Source organism: Dermacentor albipictus, chromosome 1 (assembly GCF_038994185.2).
Source record: "Dermacentor albipictus isolate Rhodes 1998 colony chromosome 1, USDA_Dalb.pri_finalv2, whole genome shotgun sequence".
Taxonomy (NCBI): Eukaryota; Metazoa; Arthropoda; class Arachnida; order Ixodida; family Ixodidae; genus Dermacentor; species Dermacentor albipictus.
In genome coordinates, this window is record NC_091821.1 from 155,235,882 (window position 1) to 155,256,626 (window position 20,745).

The 20,745-nt window shown below is 43.0% G+C and overlaps 1 protein-coding gene across 1 annotated transcript in view; it reads right to left on the bottom strand.

Annotated features, from left to right (window-relative positions):
* Positions 1-20,745, bottom strand: part of LOC139051003 (importin-4-like) — a 113,796-nt gene that overhangs the window by 5,887 nt on the left and 87,164 nt on the right. Inside the window, exons 23-26 of the mRNA XM_070527983.1 lie at positions 19,930-20,109; positions 4,548-4,759; positions 3,259-3,391; positions 2,083-2,187 (exon numbers count right to left, since the gene is read on the bottom strand). Of these exons, the coding sequence (XP_070384084.1) occupies positions 2,083-2,187; positions 3,259-3,391; positions 4,548-4,759; positions 19,930-20,109 (630 nt within the window). The remainder of the gene's footprint in view (positions 1-2,082; positions 2,188-3,258; positions 3,392-4,547; positions 4,760-19,929; positions 20,110-20,745) is intronic.

Here is a 20,745-nt window from a genome sequence, read left to right on the forward strand (position 1 = left end):
TGGAAGAATCTGTGCTCTCTGAACTGTCACCATCACTATTTCACAAAGGTATTACAAATGGCCCTTGGATGGGCGGGTTGGGTTGGTGGCTCTAGAAGTGTGTACATGAAAACACACATATGCAGTGTTTTGTTAGTGGAGAGATCATAATGCATGTTGACTCTTAACTGCTGATGACGAGTTAGCTCATCATGACAAAGGTACTTCCTTGTAATCTTGACAAATAATACACAATATATTTTGATCTTTTTTTTTTTCAGCAGGAGCAGTAAATGCGCTATAGGCATTCCTGGTGTCATATTTTTTAGGAAAGAAAAATCAATATAAATGCAGGTTTGAGAAAAAAAAAAATCAGCATTTATCAAGTTTTTAAAACTCTGTTATGGCACTTCAGGGATTAAGCCAATTAGAAATAAATGAGCACATCTAGTGATGAAACTCTGAAATATACAACTATATAGGCTACTAAAGCTACTGGTACAGACAAAAACTGTAGACAAGACCCATTGGAGGAATGCTACTGTATCCGGTTGTGCTTGAAGGCCCTGCCAGTTACCCCTTACAATGTCCCTTATGCAGACAGTATTGACTGTTTCCTGTTGCTTGCCACCAATAGCCTGGCAGCAAACAGATATTATGTGCTACACTTTGTTCCAGAGCTCTCTATCTGCGTACCGTTCACAACCAGATATCTGCAACTAGCATCATGTTGTCACGACAATGAGAAGCTCATTTGTGAACAGCTGTTAATATTCCCTATGTACCAAAGCTGCCCAGTTATGTCCAGTCTGTAGCAAGATAATAATGATTTAGTTGAATATAAATAAAAAGAAAGCCACTTTAACATGTATCCAATGTTGCACCTTCGTCCCTCGAAAATATACAGTCTAATTAACAGTGTCATGACAATGCTGACAAATGGCGTGCACTAAAAGCAGCAATGGCTCACAGCCGATTTGTTGTGTTTTGCCCGACATTGCATCAGACAGTCTTAAACCAGCAATGAGGTGACATAAGGGAAGCATAAGAAGTGCAGTGTAGCCACAGTTTATGAGGCTCTTGCATTCGTTACATAACATAGAGAAAAAGCACAGTAGAACCCATTGCTCCTTGCCGTGTCATGCCACAGCACATGTGGTAGTTGTAAACCAGCAACATGGAGATAAAGAGTTAAATGATAATGACAGCTATTCACTTTATATGATATGTAGCTGCTGAATGATATCCCTTAATATTTTATTGTTTTTCACTACTGCTGTGACTCTAGAGATGTGTCGCCAGAAAACCGTGAAGAAATTTGGCACAGCACAGAGAAACTTGGCAATAAAAGCTTGGCACACTATGCACTTATCTGCAATGTGGCACTCCAAATTGCCTGCTGAGCTAGATATTCCATGCATGCATGTACACAAGAACTTGCTCCTTGTGCACAAATTGTAGATCACCAACCGTGGTAGCTAAGTGGCTATGGTGTTCTGCTTCTGAGCATGAGGTCATGGGTCAATTTTCAGCCACAGCGACCACATTCTGATGGAGGCAAAATACAAAACTGCTCACATACAGTGCCTTGGGTGCACATTAATAGAGCCCCAGGTGAAAGTCACCCTTTCCTTTTGATGCAAGCTATGTCAAAATAAATTCTACAATAAGCTGATCAGTTAGGGGATCACTGTTTAGTTTCCTACAGATTCAAGGCACATCTGATAAAATGAAGTTGCCTCCAAGGTCTCTTCAAGTTCATCTCAAAAGATTATTCGTATATGTACACTGTAAGAGCACACAGATCTGCTGGTAATCTCACTTCAGGTCGAAAAGGTGGCACCATGGCTGCTAAAGAAAAGATGTACAGTTGCATTTATCAGTACTTAAAGAATGGCTGGTGGAACGCCAATATCTGGCATTGCTGCAAGTACAGTGTAATGCACATGTACCAAATGCCAGTGTCAGCTCCAGGCATTGCATTGTCAAATGACTTAGCAATGCATTTTAACACATGATTCCATGAATCATAATTTTCTGTGTGCACGTGCGCAATGTAACCAATGTTTTGACAGCAAGCAATATTAAAAAAAAAGCTTATACCTCCTCATGTCCTAGTCCATAGAGGTAGCAGATGCACTGGAAGATGCTCACATTCTCTTCAAAGTCTTCCTGCAAAGGAAGTTGCTGAAGCAGCACTGGAAAAACCTGGAAAAATAAGATATTACCATTGGCAGCAGATATTTGCTATGACACTTTACACATTGATGCTTCTCAAGAGGGGCCACAGTGCAAGAAATTGATTTGTACTTTCAAATGATTGTATTTACAGGTTTCTTCACTTTTTGGGAGTGTGTTAACAAAGTGTTATCAACATCAATGGCCTTGAAAAGCAGTAATCTGCACTTAAATGAGCCATCATGACCTTTTCTGTTCTACTGAGAGACAAAAATTCCAAAGAGTGCTTGAAAAGTGAGTTATGAACCACAGCCTGAACCTAGCAGCTTCACTGTAAAAGAATGCTCAAGCCTTGACTTTTCTGAAAAAGCAATCACTTCACAATTTCAACCACCATACCAGCTGTTCCAACCATAAATGTTACCAAAAATAAAAAAATATAAAGGCTTTATGCAAATGACAACTACTGTATGTTGATGGGCATTGTTAATTGTTCATGAGTTTTTTTCATTCTGGACAAAAAATTATTTCAGTTTAAATAGCTAATATTTAGTTAATTTAATCGATAAGGCATCAAAGAAAAAGTTGGAGTATATAGAGAAATGACCAATAACAGCATTTGAAGCAACCTGGGTCTTGTCTGGTACTTTCTTCCGACAAAAAAAAATCCAGTAAAAAATTTAAAATACCACGCAACAATGTGTCCATGCATTAGGGATTGCAGTGCTTTCAAACATAGATGTCGTCAAATATGGTCCCAGGTTATTGCAGTGCGAATGAATGGCCAAATTTTGTCTCCAACATGGCCGCACTTTTCAAAGTGTATCTTCAGTCCTTATCAAACGTGAAACCCATAAGCATGGGCTTTCAACATGGGTAAGGTGCACAGTGCATGATGAGGTTTGCATTTCAGAATGCTGCAATCGCTGATGTGTAGGTGCATTATCATGTGGTATTTGTCACCCTTTACATTTATTCAAACTTAGCAAACACATTAAAAGTTCATTTTAATGCACCGTGGCCGCCTTTAGTGATCTTTCCCAGGGTGAAGTATTTTTACAAGACCCCCCAGTAAGACAAAACTTTAATTCAACAACTTACCTGTGCCAGGGGCACAACACTGACACCAACCAAAATAAGTTTGGCAACTGCACCACATATGTTGTCCTTGGCATGCCTGTTGTCCTCACGTGCAAGCATCGTAGAGAGAGCTTCCAGCAATGCTGGATACTCACTAATGCTCAAGTTCAGGGGATGTTACAACAGCCTGGTGACTAAAATCATTCAGATGACTTGCACAGGATGCGCAAGATATTTGAAAATACAGCTTCGGAGTGCCAGTGGCATTAACATTCTCATTCTATCTATCTAGCTGTCATGCATCAACCGCTCTGCCACTTATCTAGCAAACTTATTCCAGGGTGGTAGCTACAAATGCGACAAAGGAGATGAAACTGCATGCAGTTTCAGTTTCTTTATATGCCGGCCACAGCGACTTAAGATCGCCACTTTCTTGAATGTGGCGAATTTCTTTGTTTTCGGGGTGAGACAAGAGCTCAGGGCCAATTGTCATCGGTGACAAAGAGAAACAAGTCCTGCCAGTAGTCAGACATCGTTTAGTTGGTTGAGTTTCTCCAGCAAGTTGAAACCTTCGTGAGTGAGAACCCTGAAAAGCCAACTGTGGCCATTGCCTAGCAGCTTTAGGTTGCAGAGTCAACAGTCAGGCTTTCAGTACAGGTGGATATTAGGTGCCATTTTTAAGTAATGAATTTGCTTCCTCCCATAGGGACTGTGGGCTCAAACAGTGACTGGCTGTGAACATCAGCGGCCACATCAACCTCAGTGTGGCATCTCCGTTCTCAACATTTAAACCTACTATGCTGCTATGCATGGAAAGAATCTCTGAGAAGGAGCATAGCAACCACAAAATGCTGAAATTTCGCCAAAGGCTGCTGTTCTGGAAGCACTGGCCAACATTAACAAGCACTATCTGATGCACGAATGCAGCAATTATCGAAGCCAGACTCAGTTAAATATTAAGGCTGAAGATGGGCTTATTGAGCAATCCTGAAGAACAGCAACAAAATAAACAATGTAAAAAATATCGAATTAATATATTTACTTTTGCTTGAAATATTGCTTCTATTTCTGAGCTTATCATGTTATCAAGTATCGTGCGCACCCAGTAGATAAGGACCATGCCTATGTGAAAGTGCGCACTTTTTCCCTTGTTCATTTTAGATACTGCTAGCTGGCAAGCAGCAACTATCCGCAACAAACAGTTGTGACATGCAGAGGAAACATCTGCATTCCATTTATGTAAAACATAAGCAACACAAAAGAAGTTGCCCTTGGGTATTGAAAGAAAGAATACATGTAAGGAAGGATACGGCTGAAGGATGTTGGGTGCACTGCGGATGAGTACACCAAGTCCAAAAACAGCATTGCTGCGCACTTCACCATCTTGGTCACGCATTCCATTTAGGAAAACCTGTAGTAGTGGGCGGCAAAATGGACCAATGCCTTCTTGGCCTAAGCCTTGGGCCACTTCGGCTAGAGTGCCAACAGCATATGATTTGTCTGTTGTGCTGCTTTGCTTTTTCTGCAAGAAACAGGCTGGTGGTCAGCGAGTATAGGGGCTTCATGGGGCACTCCAAAAATTAAGTGTAACAGTGCAATCCACTTATAACAACACTATTATGTTACTATACATCACTTGCAATAATAAGCCATTCCAGCAACATATAATTCTGCATCACCTTCATGAAAAAATAAACTGCCTATAACACTGCAACCGTCATTGCACATGATGTACAACATAAATTCAAGCTTTAAAGTGCCTTATACACCAGGCAACTACAAAAGCACATTCTTCCACTTAGTGGACAATTGCATGCAGTCCAAAGAATTGCCAATGGCACACGTCAAATGACTAAGTGTGACAGATAGTGCAATTGCGGAGTCCGACCCTCAACAGACATTGTCTAGTAACACGATTTGACACAGCTGTACTTTAATACTACAATCAGGCTTATTTTTTTCGCCATTTAGTTCTCACTATGTGGTTTCAGCACTGGGATACAGGCAGATGAAGAAGTACATATTTATAGGATGAAACATATTAAGACGTATGCATAATTACTGCTGCACCCCACAAATAAAGCAGAAAAGGCTGGCAGATTAGGGTCACAGCAAGTACAACAATAACTGGTTATAACAATGATATTTTTTAAAAGTTTTGTGAGCATTGCTATAAAGGGAATATATTGTACATATTACGTATCCAAAATGTAGTGTTCATTTGCAAATATTATTGCAGCAGTGCGGTAGTAGTAGAAATTGTGCAGTTTATCCAGTGCTAGGTCACAAGTCCTGTTTCCAGACAGATTGTATAGACAGAATGCACATTACATTTCCTGCGTTCATGTTTAACAGTGGCTTATTGCTTGAGGGATTCAGTTTGTGACGATTTTCTTGAAGGAAATGAATTATACAGAGATTTGTGTAGTGTGTATAGAAAAGCTTCCACAGCTTTTAAATTTCAGGGAATCTTGAGAGTTTTCAAAAAGCGCCAAGGAATGTTTGTGTTATTGTATCCTAACATAACAGGTACAGGTCAATCATTCAAATAGCTACACAAGGTTAGTTACATGGGTGTATAAATAAATAAAAAAAGACACACACATCAGTCAGATAGGTCCTTAATTTCCATTTATGCAGAGAGTTAAGTCTAACATTGACACTTGGGGCCAATTTCAAAGTGACTGCTACTTCCAATCAATTCTGGTGCTGTCTTATTGACTAAACAATGAATAATAATGCCTGCCCACAGACATACCCTGTGGCTATAGGAAGCACTCATTCTGTTATTTTACCATTCTGTCAAATTTAACAGGTGTGCAAATGGGAAGAGGAGGATAGGATGTACATCTGCAGTGGTTTATGCGTAGAACAAGACATATTGTCTATAGAAGCCCTTGGTTTTCTGAAACCTATTTTGGTTACACTTGGTACACAGAAAGCTCACCAAGTGAAGCAATGGTAAGCAGATGGAGTTAGGAACGTGGAAAAAAAAAGAAAAATTCTGAGGTTTTACATGCCAAAGCCACACTATGTTTTTGAGGCATGCCATACTGGCGGATTCAGATAAAATTTGACCATCTAATGTGCACCTAAATCGAAGTACACAAGAGTTTTTGCATTTTGCCTCCATCAAAAGGCGGCGATGGCGGTTTAGGAACTTGAAAGAAGGGTAACGTGTTCCCGAGGGAAGAGCAATGTGGTTGAACAGTTTTGGTGAGTGAAAATTTAGATGTTTGTAAGATGGATGGATAGGATTTCTCTACTTCTATAGTTATTCATTCATTTTAGTCTCACTACTGCATCGATAAAAGTCTTGTATGTGTCCAGTATCCCCCCCCCGCCCCCCTCCCCGAAAAATATATCGAAGATGCTAGGTGCACTATACATTCTTCAAAGTAAACACTGCAGGAATGGAAGTGGCCAAGGGTGTTTTGAAACAGTTCTGGGAGCAGCAAATTTCCCATTTTGGAGCTTGTCTGGAGCACGAATTGCAGATTTTGGAGCAGAAGTCATGTGTTTTGGAGTCGCTTGATAAAGCTCAATATGAGTGAAATACCGGCAGATAAAGAAAAAGTATTCTTCTTCTTATATTTTTTTTACTTTGCAGAACAGTATTATATCCCTTTCAGTGTTTAGCTTTTTCGGAGGCGATGCACCTCCAGCGTCTGATTTTTTATCTTGAATATTATAAAATGAACACAATGACTTATTTTTGGTTATGCAGAGAGAAAACAATGACACGGATAATGGCAAATGCTCTCTTGGCATGGTACTCACATTTCTATCTGACGTCAGTGACATGACGGGACAGAAATGTGTACAAGTACCGGTACATCTGTGCAAACTATATGCAGCCAAAGAATAAAAAAATAATGTAGGGCTTTGGGGAATGGCGCTTTCTATATGTTGCTTGCATTGTTCATGCTAGTAATACATGCTTCTTTTTTTGTGCAAATAATGAGCATATTATTGTATTTACACGAATATAACACAAGATTTATTTTGAAATTGCTGGCCTCGAATGTGCCTTGTGGTGTAGTCTGGTTCATAACACTAATGTAACGCGGCATTTTTTTTTCGTAACGTGATAAAAATGTCAGCACTCACTTTTTCACATTACTTTACGATGGTCCCTCGCGGTAACGATGAATAAAGCCTTCCGGCCATCTGCTTTTTATCACTGTTTCTATAGTAATTATTCCTGTTTGCATGCTAATCTTTACTAATACATGTTTTCTGAAAGACCAAAAGCCCCCTTGCATTATATTTGTGGTTGTGATATTTACGTGCAAATATGGCCATATGCAGGTTTCATTAGGTAAGTTTCATTAACAAACTTAATGGATAATGTGACATTGCAGAGGTTGTGATGGATGTCAAATAATGCCGGATAACAGCGCTTACAGGGCCCCTCACCATGTCTGGCCATTTTGAGCTGACAAGCGCAGAGCATACATTGAGCGATAACGATTGTGTCTGCAAAGTATTACACCTCTACGCGCCGCGGAAAGATCTGAAATTTCAAACCGAAGGCCATTTTTCCTTCTCTTCGCGGCTGCCGTGCTCCAAGCCGGAGGATGATGTAGTCGTGTCCCTGCACCTACGTACTCAACTCTGCAGTGTGATGTCGCTCGTGGTGACACGTGACTTCGAGAATTATTCAAGGCACCATCTGTTATTTGTGTGATCTGTTGCTTGAATTGACAAATTGAAGCTTTGAGAAATAATGAAACACACAAATGGAATGTCAGGGTGTTTTTTGTTCTACTTCACACTGAAGCAAGAGAAATGTACTTTCGCTTCGTCTGCGTGTTCCCACGATTGTGTGATCACATGTGCAGGTAGCGAAACTATGCCATTGTCTACCGTGTTCCAGCGCATGATCATGCTCTGCGATCTGCTTGTTGTGCCTCAGTATTTGTGTAGCACTGAATTATACCGTTAGTCTTGTGTCCTTGTGCACCGCGCACAAAATCATGCACTGCGCAAAACGATAACAGCTCGCACGCAACGCCGCCAGTGGAAAAGCGCATTGCCGGAGTGGGGTGGGGTGGGGGAGCGAGGAGAAAAAATAAAAGTGAAGGCGGGGCCCGTGACGTATGTGTCACGCGATCCTGGAGGTCCGGCATGGGAGAATGCAGGGAAGGAATTTCGCTTGCGAAGGCTAGATGGGGCGAGTGGAGAGGGAGTCTTGCCATGCAGTGGAGCCCGCCTGCTGAAGTCATAGATTCGTGGCACTGAAATATTTCTATCTCTGCTATTAATGAGCTGACTTTAAAAATTTTTGCGGCAGAATGCTCCCTAGAGGACACGTAACAACTTCCAGCGTATAAAAAAAATTTGCTATGGGGCCTGATGGGGCCCTTTAAAGCAACCTAGGTTTGTGCGTCTTCTTTTTTTCTTCCTTTTCCAACAAAAGAAAACAGCCCGCAGAAATTGAAAAAATACCGTGTGACAATGCACCCCGACGCCAGCAATGTCAGTAATTTCAAATGCAAACCTCTTCATCTAGTAGGCTGCGCTTCTCATGCACGTTCAAAACATAGCTTAGCGCTTAAAAGGAAGAAGATACGTGGCCAACGTAACTGATGCCATTGGAGAAAGAGCACAGCCACTCGTTTGCAACTAGGCTCTGTTATGTTTGGTGTATTCACTGAAGAGCGGAGGCCAGGGGTTGTTGTGGTATCAATGTTGAATGACATTCCACTGAATAAACACGGACATTGAGATGCTGATGAATTCAGCATTCCCATAAGAAGGCACGTTTCAAATTTCAATGATGCCAGATTTTGTAATGGCAGCATTTTGAGCCAATCAGAGGCAGTAGCAGCTCTTTGGGCCGATCAGAGTAGACAATATGGCGGAATTTGACAATCTTCAGAATAGCACCAAGGCATGGCTATGGCTGTGTGGTTCCAGGGAATGCAAACATTCTGCTCAGTTCAATCACTTCATTTAAAATTTGTCTTTTGGAGCAGGCTGGCACAGCTCAAAGGGTGCAATTGGCGCAGAACTTTCATCATTGCACTGTTTGACGATGTGGAGTTGCAAAAACTTGCACCCTACAATGATAGGTGCCTCAGTATGACAACACCCTTAATATTAGAAAAGCACATTAGAGTATGAAGACATAGAAATCAAAATACTTTGAAGACACTCTTTTGATACTCTTTTTAAAACAATTAGTTGGAATTTTTTGTATAGTCTCTTTTGCTTGTCAAGGTCATTAACAATGATATTTATGGAATGTGTACAGTGTGCACCGATATGAATTGAAGACGAGGCGGCAGATATGCAGTCTGCTCAAGCTGTGTACGTTAAGAGGGCCCTGAATCACCCCTTGGGCTTGGTGAAAAAACACAGTCCTTGGACAGCATATGCTGCTGTGAATGTCTCAGCCTAATTTTGCAGTCGTGCGCGACGCGTGGATCTCGCAAGCAGAGCGCGAAGTCACTTCTCTCAATTGCTCTCTTCTCAACAGAAGCCTGCTCCTCACTCTTTTCTGGGTGCTTTATTTCGTAATATAGCAGATTCCTATACATGGCTGTTATTCTGACATCAATCAAGAAGGGTGTTTAGATCAGTGCCCTTCTTCCTACTGTTACTGTGTATATTTACTAAGGCAGTTCAGTAAACAGACTGAAGTAAGTGAAAATCTGCTTTCGAATTTCAATAATAATTACTACGTACTTCAGGAAGAAGCCATCATCTGCTCACTGTGAGCTCGGCCGCAGCTGCCTGCGTAGGAATGAAACTTTGGCCATCCTGCTTATCGGTGCTGCATCCGTTGGTTCTAGCTAATTTTGACTAGATTTTAACACGCAACTAGCCTGCAACCACACGAAACTTAAGCTCAAACCACATGCATGCTTGCCAGCATGCGCCCACTCCTGGCCACTCCTGGTTAGATGCCTTGGCAGAATTCACTTCGTATTGAGCTATTGATAACGCTTCGAAATGTGCAACTTTGATGGGGCGACTTTCTGTAGGTCAAGCTAGTGCAGGACAAAGCTGGTCCTCATCATGTAGCATGGCCAGACTGGAGCACATGAGCGTGAGTGCACACTCCATTCCTGTCGTGCAACAAAGCAAATGGTGTGCCGTGATGAGTCCGCTGGCTCAGCGCACTGCAGCTCGCTGAGGACAACTGCACTTAACTACGCTTGGCACGTCATAGGTGCCAAAATCGAAAATAGTGGCGTATATGTGAGCGTCCAAAATCAAATCTGAACTCTGCACCATGATGACATTCAGCAGACGGAGCGTTGTGGACATGCCTCGATTCACCATGGCTTTCGCAGTGCAAGTCGTTGAAGAATGAACGAAAGCACCATTAATGCGGTGTTCGACTGCCAGGAACTCGGCTTCTGCTGGACGCACTGAAGTACTTTTGTGGCAAAATATTTCTGAAATAGTTTTTTAATTTAACTTCAAATGCATTTCTCGACTTCGGTAAAAAAGTGGTTTGTGGCCCCTTTAAGTAAGCATGTCAAACCAGTTAGCCATCTAGCACACCTTCATGAAATACCCCTACCGCAAAAGGTTCTGGAGCATGGGATCAAAAAACTAAATTTTGTTGCCACTAATGTATTCACCTTTGATTTGAAAGGTGCAGTAGATACTTTTCTCTATGATCAACACATCACTCACATATATTCCAGACAGAGTGGACAAGTAGGGAAGAAGTTCAACTTATTTGTTAATTTTCTGCTCAAAAAACTTCTAAGATAAATCAGTGCAAAAAAAGTTATTTGCCCATCACGTTTTTACTGCAAACATTAGAGTAGCACGTCACTGTGTTGGCCACATCTGTTAATCCAGGCTGCAGGTCTAAAGTCTAGGCTGTGTACCCAGGCTGAGGAAATTATTCGATTCTTCCGAGATCTCATGCCCTGTGGACTTCAGACGTCGACTGCACACACACGTTTACAGAAAATTCCTTTGTTTACCATCACAGATCCAAGTGAACTAAACCTATACGAAGATGGGAATAAATGCTAGAAGAACAATTCTAGTAGTTTAACCAACAAGATTATGGCTAATTTAAAAAAAACTTTATAAAAGTAAGATTAAGCTATATTTTTCTTTTTTCCTGGCTCCTATTTTTAACTGAACCTACGTGTTGGCAAGTAAACTATTCAGTTTTGAGGTAACTTTCAGCCGTGACAGCTCCGCTGGTGTTATGGCAAAGGTTATTTCAATGCTAACATTTGGAAATTTTAAGTAAGCAATGTAAATTATGTACACAGAAGCATAAAAAATGAAACTGAAACCAGCAGTACTTTCTTTAAATAAGCTCAAAAGGAAAGTATAAACACAGAGGGTATCATAACTCAATGCCAAAGTTGATTCAAATGATAAAGCATTGTTAGATACGGGACCATTTTCTGAGCCTACTTCGAGTTCCCCAGACCACATCGAATCGCACCACAGCTAATTAAGGAGCACAGAAACACGGATGCCACATTCCTGAGGCAAGACACGTGCAAACACGTTGGTGGACCTCACTTCGTGTGCAGCCGGTGGAGCTATTCACTGCTTGGCTCTTCCTGAAAGTGAGGGGAAGGAACTCTTCCGTCCTGGCACTGTTGCGGGTAAAGTGGGTCCCGAGGCAAGACAGCTGTGTTGTACCGGGAAGGCCTGGCAGCGTCGCCCACTGCCCTCTTTGAAGAGGGCATTTGCAAGCCAGCAAGGCAATACGGCAGGGAGAAGAAAGCCCTCGAACAATTGGGGCCCAAGCGTCATCCTCGTCCGCCCATTGTGACGACGCATTGCAAGTCAGCAAGGCAAGACCGCAGGGAGAAGTAAACCCTCGGACAAACACCCGAGCAGCAACTCTCTTCGCCGGGTGTGACTCCATCGCACGGGCGCCTACCATTGGCCGAAAATGGTGTCACCTGAGCGGGCTCTCCCATTGGCCGAACGTGATGTGTCACCAAGACACCAAAGGGCTTAAAAGACGAAGACCGGGAGCAGCAGCAGAGCATTCCGGAGGATTCCTAGAGCATTCCTTGATTCATCTCTTTTGAACTTCTTGCGACGGGCCGCAGCGTCCGAGTTGCTGCCGGCCCGTAATGACTCTAAGACTGTTCACTGACTCTCACTGTAAATATTGAAAATAAACCTCCCAAGTTTTTTCATCTCGACGTCCTCCTAAACTCCTACAACTGGTTGCTAGCGGTGGGATCGCCTCCAAATGCATCAACTGGTGGCAACGCTACGGATCAATCTTCGTCGAGAGAAATCCTCAGGAACCCGGACCAGCGAAAAGGAGCCTTCGTCCAAAGGAGTAGCGAGGAACCGGGAAGAGCGAAGAAGAGAGAGCCTTCGTCGAAAGAGGTCCTAAGGAACTGGGAGTAGCGAAGAATAGCGAGCCTTCGACCCAGGGAGTCCTGAGGAACCGGGAACAGCGGACCAATGAACCGGATGGCAGGGTGCTGCAACCGTAAGTGAGCACGTGGTTTTTTTCCTTTTGATTCGCCAGACTCAGATGTTGTGGGTTAATTTTGGTAGTTCTGGGAATCGGGAATATGTTGCATTGTGTGTTTGCACAAATTAATAAGGAAAACAGTTCTAACCACCAGTCGGGGCAGCTGCCATGGATCTTAGAAGGTTAGCGAGGTTAGACTTGTTGTTGGTGTGCGACGATTTGGGAGTTGAGGCGGACGAACAGATGAAAACACCAGCTATCATAAAGGCGATTCAAGATAGTGGCAATGATGACAAAAGCATTGAGCTTGCTTGGGAGGTGATACAAGAACCACGGGAGCGTGAGCGTCATGAACGTAAGAGTGAGCGTAAGCGTGAAGAACGCGAGAATGAACGGAAGCGTGAGCTTCAAGAACTTACTCTTAGGTGTGAGCGTCAAGAACGTGAGAATGAACATGAACGTGCGTAGCAGGAACGTAAGCGTGAGCGTGAGCAAAAGTATGAGAGAGAAGGCAGCATTGTTAAAAGAAATACAGTATTGTGATCAGTTAATGGCACACAGACAACGGCTGTCATGCACAAGAATGAGGAAGTGTCTAGCAGATTTTCACCAAGATCCAACGAGAAGAGTAGTGCCTGTGAGATTGGCTGCACATTCATAGATGAAGGAAAAAGGCTAACTGCTAACGATGCCTTAGTGGCAACAAAGACCGTTAAAGGCCACAGTGAGAGCGACGAGGTGCTGTGCCAACAGAGCACTGTAGAGACAGCTAGGCCAGCTGTGAATGAATTGGCACAGTCACCACGCGTGTGCGTCGCATGTAACTTTAGCGAGGTAGTTAGCGAAGTACTGGCTACTGCTGACCCGACAGACGCGAGCACCCATGTCAGGTCAGATCTGCGTGCCGAAGTGAAGTGCCAGCTGGACGATGCAGTTGAGGGTAATTCTCAGGATTGCGAGCTGCGTAGCTCAAGAGAATACAACTGCATTGTTCAGGGATCGGTGCGGCTCTCCGCCAGTCTAGGTAGCCTAGATAGGCATGATTCAGTTAGTAATCATTCGGACTGTGCGCGTGAGACAGCGATTGATACCGACGGGCTGTGTGCCGATGCACAGCGCGAGCTGGGCAATGCAGTAGAGGGCAGTTCGCAAGAGTGCGAGTTGCATAACTCGAGTAAAGCCTGCTGCATTGTTCAAGAGTCGGTTGAGCTGTCTGCCAGTCGAGGCAGAGAGAGTGTTGATTTAAATGAAAATCAATCAGACTGTGCGGGTAAGAGACCGATCCGGGCCGATGAGATGTGTAGCGGCGAGCACAAGGCGCCAGAGGACGGCATAAAAGGAAATTCCAAGAGAAAGCGCCGCAGAAAGAAGCGCCGTAAGGATCGGAATTCGGTGACTAATGTAGCGCTGCCAAAGACGGCGAGAGACCCAAAAGGGCAGGGCGCGAGGAGAAGAAAGGTGCGGTCGTCACTGATGATGTTGACGCATCAAACACATGCGAGCCACCGGTCAAAGGGGGACCGCGAAGCATGTTCTGCATGGGCGCGGACAAAGGGCATGGGGCAGTTAAATTCCTCGCCGTTCCGTCGTTCTCCTCGAAGCTCAGCGTGCAGTACGAAGAAGCGCAAGGTGGCAAGACGAGACCAGGTGGGGGGGTAACGACACGGTAAATTGAGGTCATGCTGAAAGCGGGGCGCCAGGACGCAAATTGGCAGGGGACTGTAACGTCTCGGGGGAATTGATAGTGAGTCAGCCCTTTTGTTGTTCCTCGGAAGCCAGAGTAGCTTTCAAACCGCGACCCCCTCGAGTAAGGCTAAAAGTGAGTCAGTCGAAAACGTTTGGAACGGGAGGCAAACAGAGCTTCCGTAGAAGTAAAACGTTCTGTTTTGTTTTATTTTGAGCATCGGAAAGTTTTCGCGATTTGAGACTAGGACTTCTTTCAATGTGTAAGGTTTGAGCTTTGTTTGTGTTTTCGTTTGAGAAGCTCCGAAATTTGAAAGATGAGGTTTATGTAAACATGTAGTCTCGCAAGTGTTAGTTAAAAAGTATATAGGCTTTCTCTTTTTGTGTGTGCAAGTAACCCGAGTGTCAAGGTTATCGGTGAGAGGCCTATCATAACGCGCATGTGTTTTAGTTAACCTTCCTTTTTTTATAAGCGTTTTTTTATTTTCTAAGGTTAACCGCGTAGTTTTCAGTGAGTGCATGATTTGCACTGAGAAGCGTTCTTAGTTCCCTTGGTGCCTGTCCTGTGTGGACGGAAGGAAGCAGATTTATGACTGGGTTGCTCATGTGTGTTGAGGGCAGCCGTATTGTGACTTCTTTAGTGAGCGTGCCTGGAACTAGTAGTTATTAGAAGACGCATTATTTTAAGGGTTCTGCCGAGTGCTAAGTCCCGCAAGTTTAATTGTTCGTTTAGGTTACGTGTGCTGTAGGGACTAAAGAAAGACACGTGAGTAGGCGTAATAAAAAGTTTGCCTACGACGCATGTACGCGTTCTGATTAGTGACCACAAGGCTAACGCGCTTGTGATTACGTACTTGTGAAGTTGACCAGACTGTTCAGTGGCACCAATACGTGCGATAAGTACGCCACTGTGATAGGTTGAAAACATGCTGTTCGTGTATTAGGCCACTTAAGTTATGTTCGGCTGTTTTCATTTTTTGCTTGCAACGGCAACGACCCATTGTTTTGCTACAACAATAGCACTCTGGTCTTGTCGGCATTCGGGGAGAAATGGATAGTGGTTTGGAAAGGTGGTTGGAATTGCTTTGTCAAAACTGGGGAAATAAAAGATCAGGGTTCATTTTGACTCAGTAATAGCCTGGCGAGTCAGGGGTGAAGAGCCTGCGCTTACAGGTGGTGAAGCGCTGTGTTGTTTTGTTTGTTTGACATATGTTCTCCAGGGCCCAGGATCCCGAAGGTTGTCAAACGAGGCTTGACACCAGTACCCTGCAGGTTCTTTCAGCGTTCCTCATGGCCAGCGAATTGAGTTCACTGGCCATTGCGAACTTCCGGGGTGAGGATGAGCTGTTAGATACGGGACCATTTCCTGAGCCTACTTCGAGTTCCCCAGACCACATCGAATCGCACCACAGCTAATTAAGGAGCGCAGAAACACGGATGCCACATTCCTGAGGCAAGACACGTGCAAACACATTGGCGGACCCCACTTCGTGTGCAGCCGGTGGAGCTATTCACTGCTTGGCTCTTCCCAAAAGTGAGGGGAGGGGACTCTTATGTCCTGACACTGTTGCGGGTAAAGTGGGTCTCGAGGCAAGATGGCTGTGTTGTACCGGGAAGGCCTGGCAGCGTCGCCCCCTGCCCTCTTTGAAGAGAGCATTTGCAAGCCAGCGAGGCAATACTGCAGGGAGAAGAAAGCCCTCGGACAATTGGGGCCCAAGCGTCGTCCCCGTCCACCCATTGTGACGACGCATTGCAAGTCAGCAAGGCAAGACCGCAGGGAGAAGTAAACCCTCGGACAAACACCCGAGCAGCGACTCTCTTCGCCGGGTGTGACTCCATCGGACGGGCGCCTACCATTGGCCGAAAATGGCATCGCCTGAGCGGGCTCTCCCATTGGCCGAACGTGACGTGTCATCAAGACACCGAAGGGCTTAAAAGACGAAGACCAGGAGCAGCAGCAGAGCATTCCGGAGGATTCCTAGAGCATTCCTTGATTCATCTTTTTCGAACTTCTTGCGACGGGCCACAGCGTCCGAGTTGCTGCCGGCCCGTAATGACTCTAAGACTGTTCACTGACTCTCACTGTAAATAATGTAATTAAACCTCCCAAGTTTTTCATCGCAAAGTCCGTCCTCAACTCCTACAGCATGTACATGTTTATTTACTGCCATCCCAATGTGTCCCCTTCTACTTCTTTCCCTTGTTCCCAAATCAATATGCTTCCCTTGTTCAATACCTGAGGACCTGCACCATCTTTTGCACATGCATTTTCATATGAAATACATTTGATGAGAAGCTCTTTAAACAGGCATCGCCCAATGCTTCCGCAGAGGTGCCACATATGTCAAAGGATTCACTCAGCACTCAATTAATTGAGAGAATATGCAGCTAGAAAAATGGTATTTTTCTTCTAAAATATCATTTTTTAAATTTTGATTGCAAAACTATGCTTAAACCATTTTTCATGTTTAAATAAAGGTACTTATCCAACCAGAAGTCTGTGCAAAATGGTTCTACTAGAGGCATGGTAGCAATAGAGGCAACTTTCCATTGACACTCTACTGACGAGGCATGCAAAACCACACAGGTTTCGCCCAGATGATGGGCTTTCCCGCTGTAACAAGTCAGCACTAGCTCTGGATAAGTCAACAACAGCTCTTTCTACACATTTCACCGGCATTAAGGCAAAAACTACGCTTGCTATATATCAGAGGCTGACAAGTGAAAAGCTGTTGCTTTGCTGTATTCAGGGCAACCCCTAAAATACGGCCAATCTCTTGACAAAGAGGTTTGGTTGTACTGCCCCAAAACAAGGTATGTTTCATGCACCGCTGTGGAAATGCCACTTCTACAGCCAAACTGTGGGTCAAAAAAAGCCACAAAGGTTTTGAGGAGATTCTACAAGAGTTGGGCATCCTTCCAACTTGGAGTTGGAAGGAAGGAACCAGAGAGACCAGAGAAGAATCAAAACAATCTCTGGAGCACAGGTAGCTGAAGCTAAATCTCGTCATTGCAGTATAAGCAAAGAAAGCCCGGCTAAAGGAGGAAGCACGCATGGGTTCTGAGGGTACCGCCTAAGGGGAAGGATAATTTTGAGGTTATACGCTAGTTCTGGAAAGACTGGTCTGAATTTTGTCCAAATTTCATGCGAATTGATCATCTGCAACAGTTATTAATAAGCATGTTTAGAAACTCTAAACTTCATTTTCCTCTTTTTTTTTCAATATTATGCTATTCTTACTATTCATGCACAAAAATACTTGCAGTTAAAGTCACTCCATCTCCACCTAACTTTGCATGCATGTGAACAAGGATGCGTAGAATGCAAGTACATCCCCCTACAAGGACGCCAATTAATTCTGTTCATTGAAAATTTTGTTTCACCACATTTCTTGCATCTTTAGAATCACGAAAAGCATAGTGCATAACTGATTAAGAATTTAAATTTTTTTAATGAGTTTTGTCAAGTTTACATTATGTAGACTCTGTGCAAGAACTCTCTACAGACAAGTCATAGATGAGAAGATCAACTTTTCTTTACGTCTAGCATAATTGCAAAGTACCTACCAAGACACTTGAAAAAGATGCCTGGTGTAAAGCATTGTGAAGAACAATGAAAGAAGTTGACTCGCTACATGACGACATACTGACTCCGAGAGCAAACACCCCCAGCTGTCTACCACGTTCAAACTCGCTTTACTAAAACACTTTACGTATCTCATTCAAGTTTGCAGTGCAGCTCCAATCAGCCGTGTTTCAAGATGCATGCAAGAAGCTTTAGATATTATTTTCATCACTGCTTTTTCTTTTGATGCAGTATCTTGGCATGCACAAATGTGCACACAGCGCCTAACGTAGATATAGGCTTTATTGTAATTTGTGCCAATTCTGGTTATATGTATTTTAAGAGGGCAATCATCAATGTTCCCGATAACTATAGTAGTGATTAAAATTTTATTTCTTAAATAATAAAACTAAAATAAAATCTCATTTTTACCTTGTTTACAATACGTTTATAAGGAGCAATATAGAATATTTTATCATGCTCTTCTAAGCATGGTATGAAGCCCAAACCTTGCACAAGAGATAATACTTCTCCCACCTCCAAGGGGGTGCAGGAAGCTTACCAGGTAAGATAATGAGAAACTAAAATAATGCTTATGAATAAGAGAATAATTTATTTATTGTGTATAAATTCCATCCAATTAGCCTTATTATGAAAAAAAAAAGGATCTCCGAGATGCATCTCCCTTTAACACAAAGTGATTAAGCAAGTGTACTGCAGCAGCAGTCCCTGACCTGATGTCACCTGAGAGAGGGCACCACTCCACTTTCTCAAGGCTCTTATAGGCTCCAACTATTGCTTTACTTGTTGCATTTTTTTGCAGCACATGTATATACGGTATACTCCAAGGTCCTCACAAGGTGCATGTGCTCCACAAGAGCCAACATTGTTTCAATATGGGTAGCTGGAAAACTCATTCAACCAGGTGGCTACAATGTGTAGCCCTTCTTCGTGCAATGTTAACATAGACCCATAGTAAGTTCCCAAAATTAGGGAACTTATTGAGTGAAGGGAGATCATGCCGTGTAACATGTGTGCCAATGAAGCAGACAATCTATCATATTCACAATATACAATTTACACCACAATCTTGCTCAATGTCAGGTGCATGAGAACAGACCACAGAAGAAAATTGGGATTTGCATATAGTGGACAAGTGGCAGCATCCCCTGCAGTGTTTTTGCCATAGCTTGGCATTTTATGAGCACTGTTGCTGGCACTCTTTTGGCTGGAGTTCCTCTAAGCTATTAATAACCACTGCCATTTGCAGTTTCAGCATTCTTTGAGCTTGCTGCGTGTGGGTCTTGCAACTATCAGCACTTGAGGAAATATGTCGCAATGAACTGGAAACCATGGTGTGTGAATTTTTTTTGTGTGCACAATAGCCTTTTGGTATTGGCTGTGGAAGATCATCATGAAGATCGCTAGAAAATTAAAATGAGAGATAAGAGTTTAAAAAAATATTCAGCTGAGAGCAACTTGAAATTTTTCATGAGAATAATTGGTATGTAAACCCATTTCTCCTCTTTTTTTTTGTGTCAGTCTCTCTGACATTAAAAGACCTATCTGAGGTATATTTGGTCACAATCTAAAAAAAGCACAACTTAAAATTGCGTCGGCGGGCTCTTTCAAATGCCCACTCCCACTTGAGCCAAGACAGCATAGTGAACAGATAAAAGCAGGCCCGACATTCTCGGGCAATCACCTTCGGAGATAGTTTCACTTTCACAAGATTCTGCTTGACTCGGCACCAGATGCGTTCGCATGTACAGATGACAGCGTTACTGTCGCTGTGCCAAGCTTGCATCTTCACAAAGTGCCAAGAGCGCTGTTGGCCGTATACTTTGATGTGTCCAGTGCCGAGTTTCCTGAAAGAGAAATTATCTCCAAAAGCAATCTCCTAAGAATACTGCTCAAGGATTCAAGGCCAAATAATACCTTCAAAACACTTGTCACAACTTCTATTTATTTAGTAAGATGCATTCCCTCAGCACAAAGGCGCATATCTTACCAATTTGCCCATGAACAGAGGTAGCAGCCCTGCCATGTAAGGACCAAACCGCTCAGCTGGTAGTGCCTTAGCCATTGCAGGAACCAAGTCTCCAGCCATTTGGATGAGCAAACCATCATACTCAGCCTCATCGTGTTCATCTGCATCTTCTATCTCACTGTCTGCACACTGTGATTTAAGCTTTAAAAAGGGAGTGGGAGGAAGTGGTGGCACAGATAAGTATACTTACATGATCACTGCAAACTTGATGCTCAACAGAGTATGCATGTTTAAAAGCAACAGCAATTTAACTTCTGAAAGTAGGGGGGGAAAAGTGTCAGCAATTCACAAAAACTATCTGAGATAATTCTTTCAATTTTCTTTGTTTTTGTGGCAATTATGTCACTCGGTAAGAACCAACTAAGCAAAGGGCAAGTTCTACTGGAGGTACAATAAGCCATAAAAATTTGCAGTTACTGCCCGATATTTTGGATACAGAGAAGATAGCGAAAATTTCAAAATACACACACAAGGAAAGAGAGAGAGGTGGGGAGCACATAAAATAGCTCATTGTATTTTACTTAAGTGGCTTGAAGGCTTTATTAATGCAATATCTAGCTGCCACAATTTAATGCTTTCATACTGGCTGTCCCAACTAAATGTCACCAAGAATAAAAAAATAATGTAGGACTTTACAGGAACAGCAATCAGTGTATGTTGATGGGCATCATTTATGCTAGTCATAACTTTTTATGTAGCAAAAATTATGAAATTTCATGAGTAAACTTTTAATTATTTTATCTAATAAATGAGGAGTCAATGCTTAAGCTGTGCAGC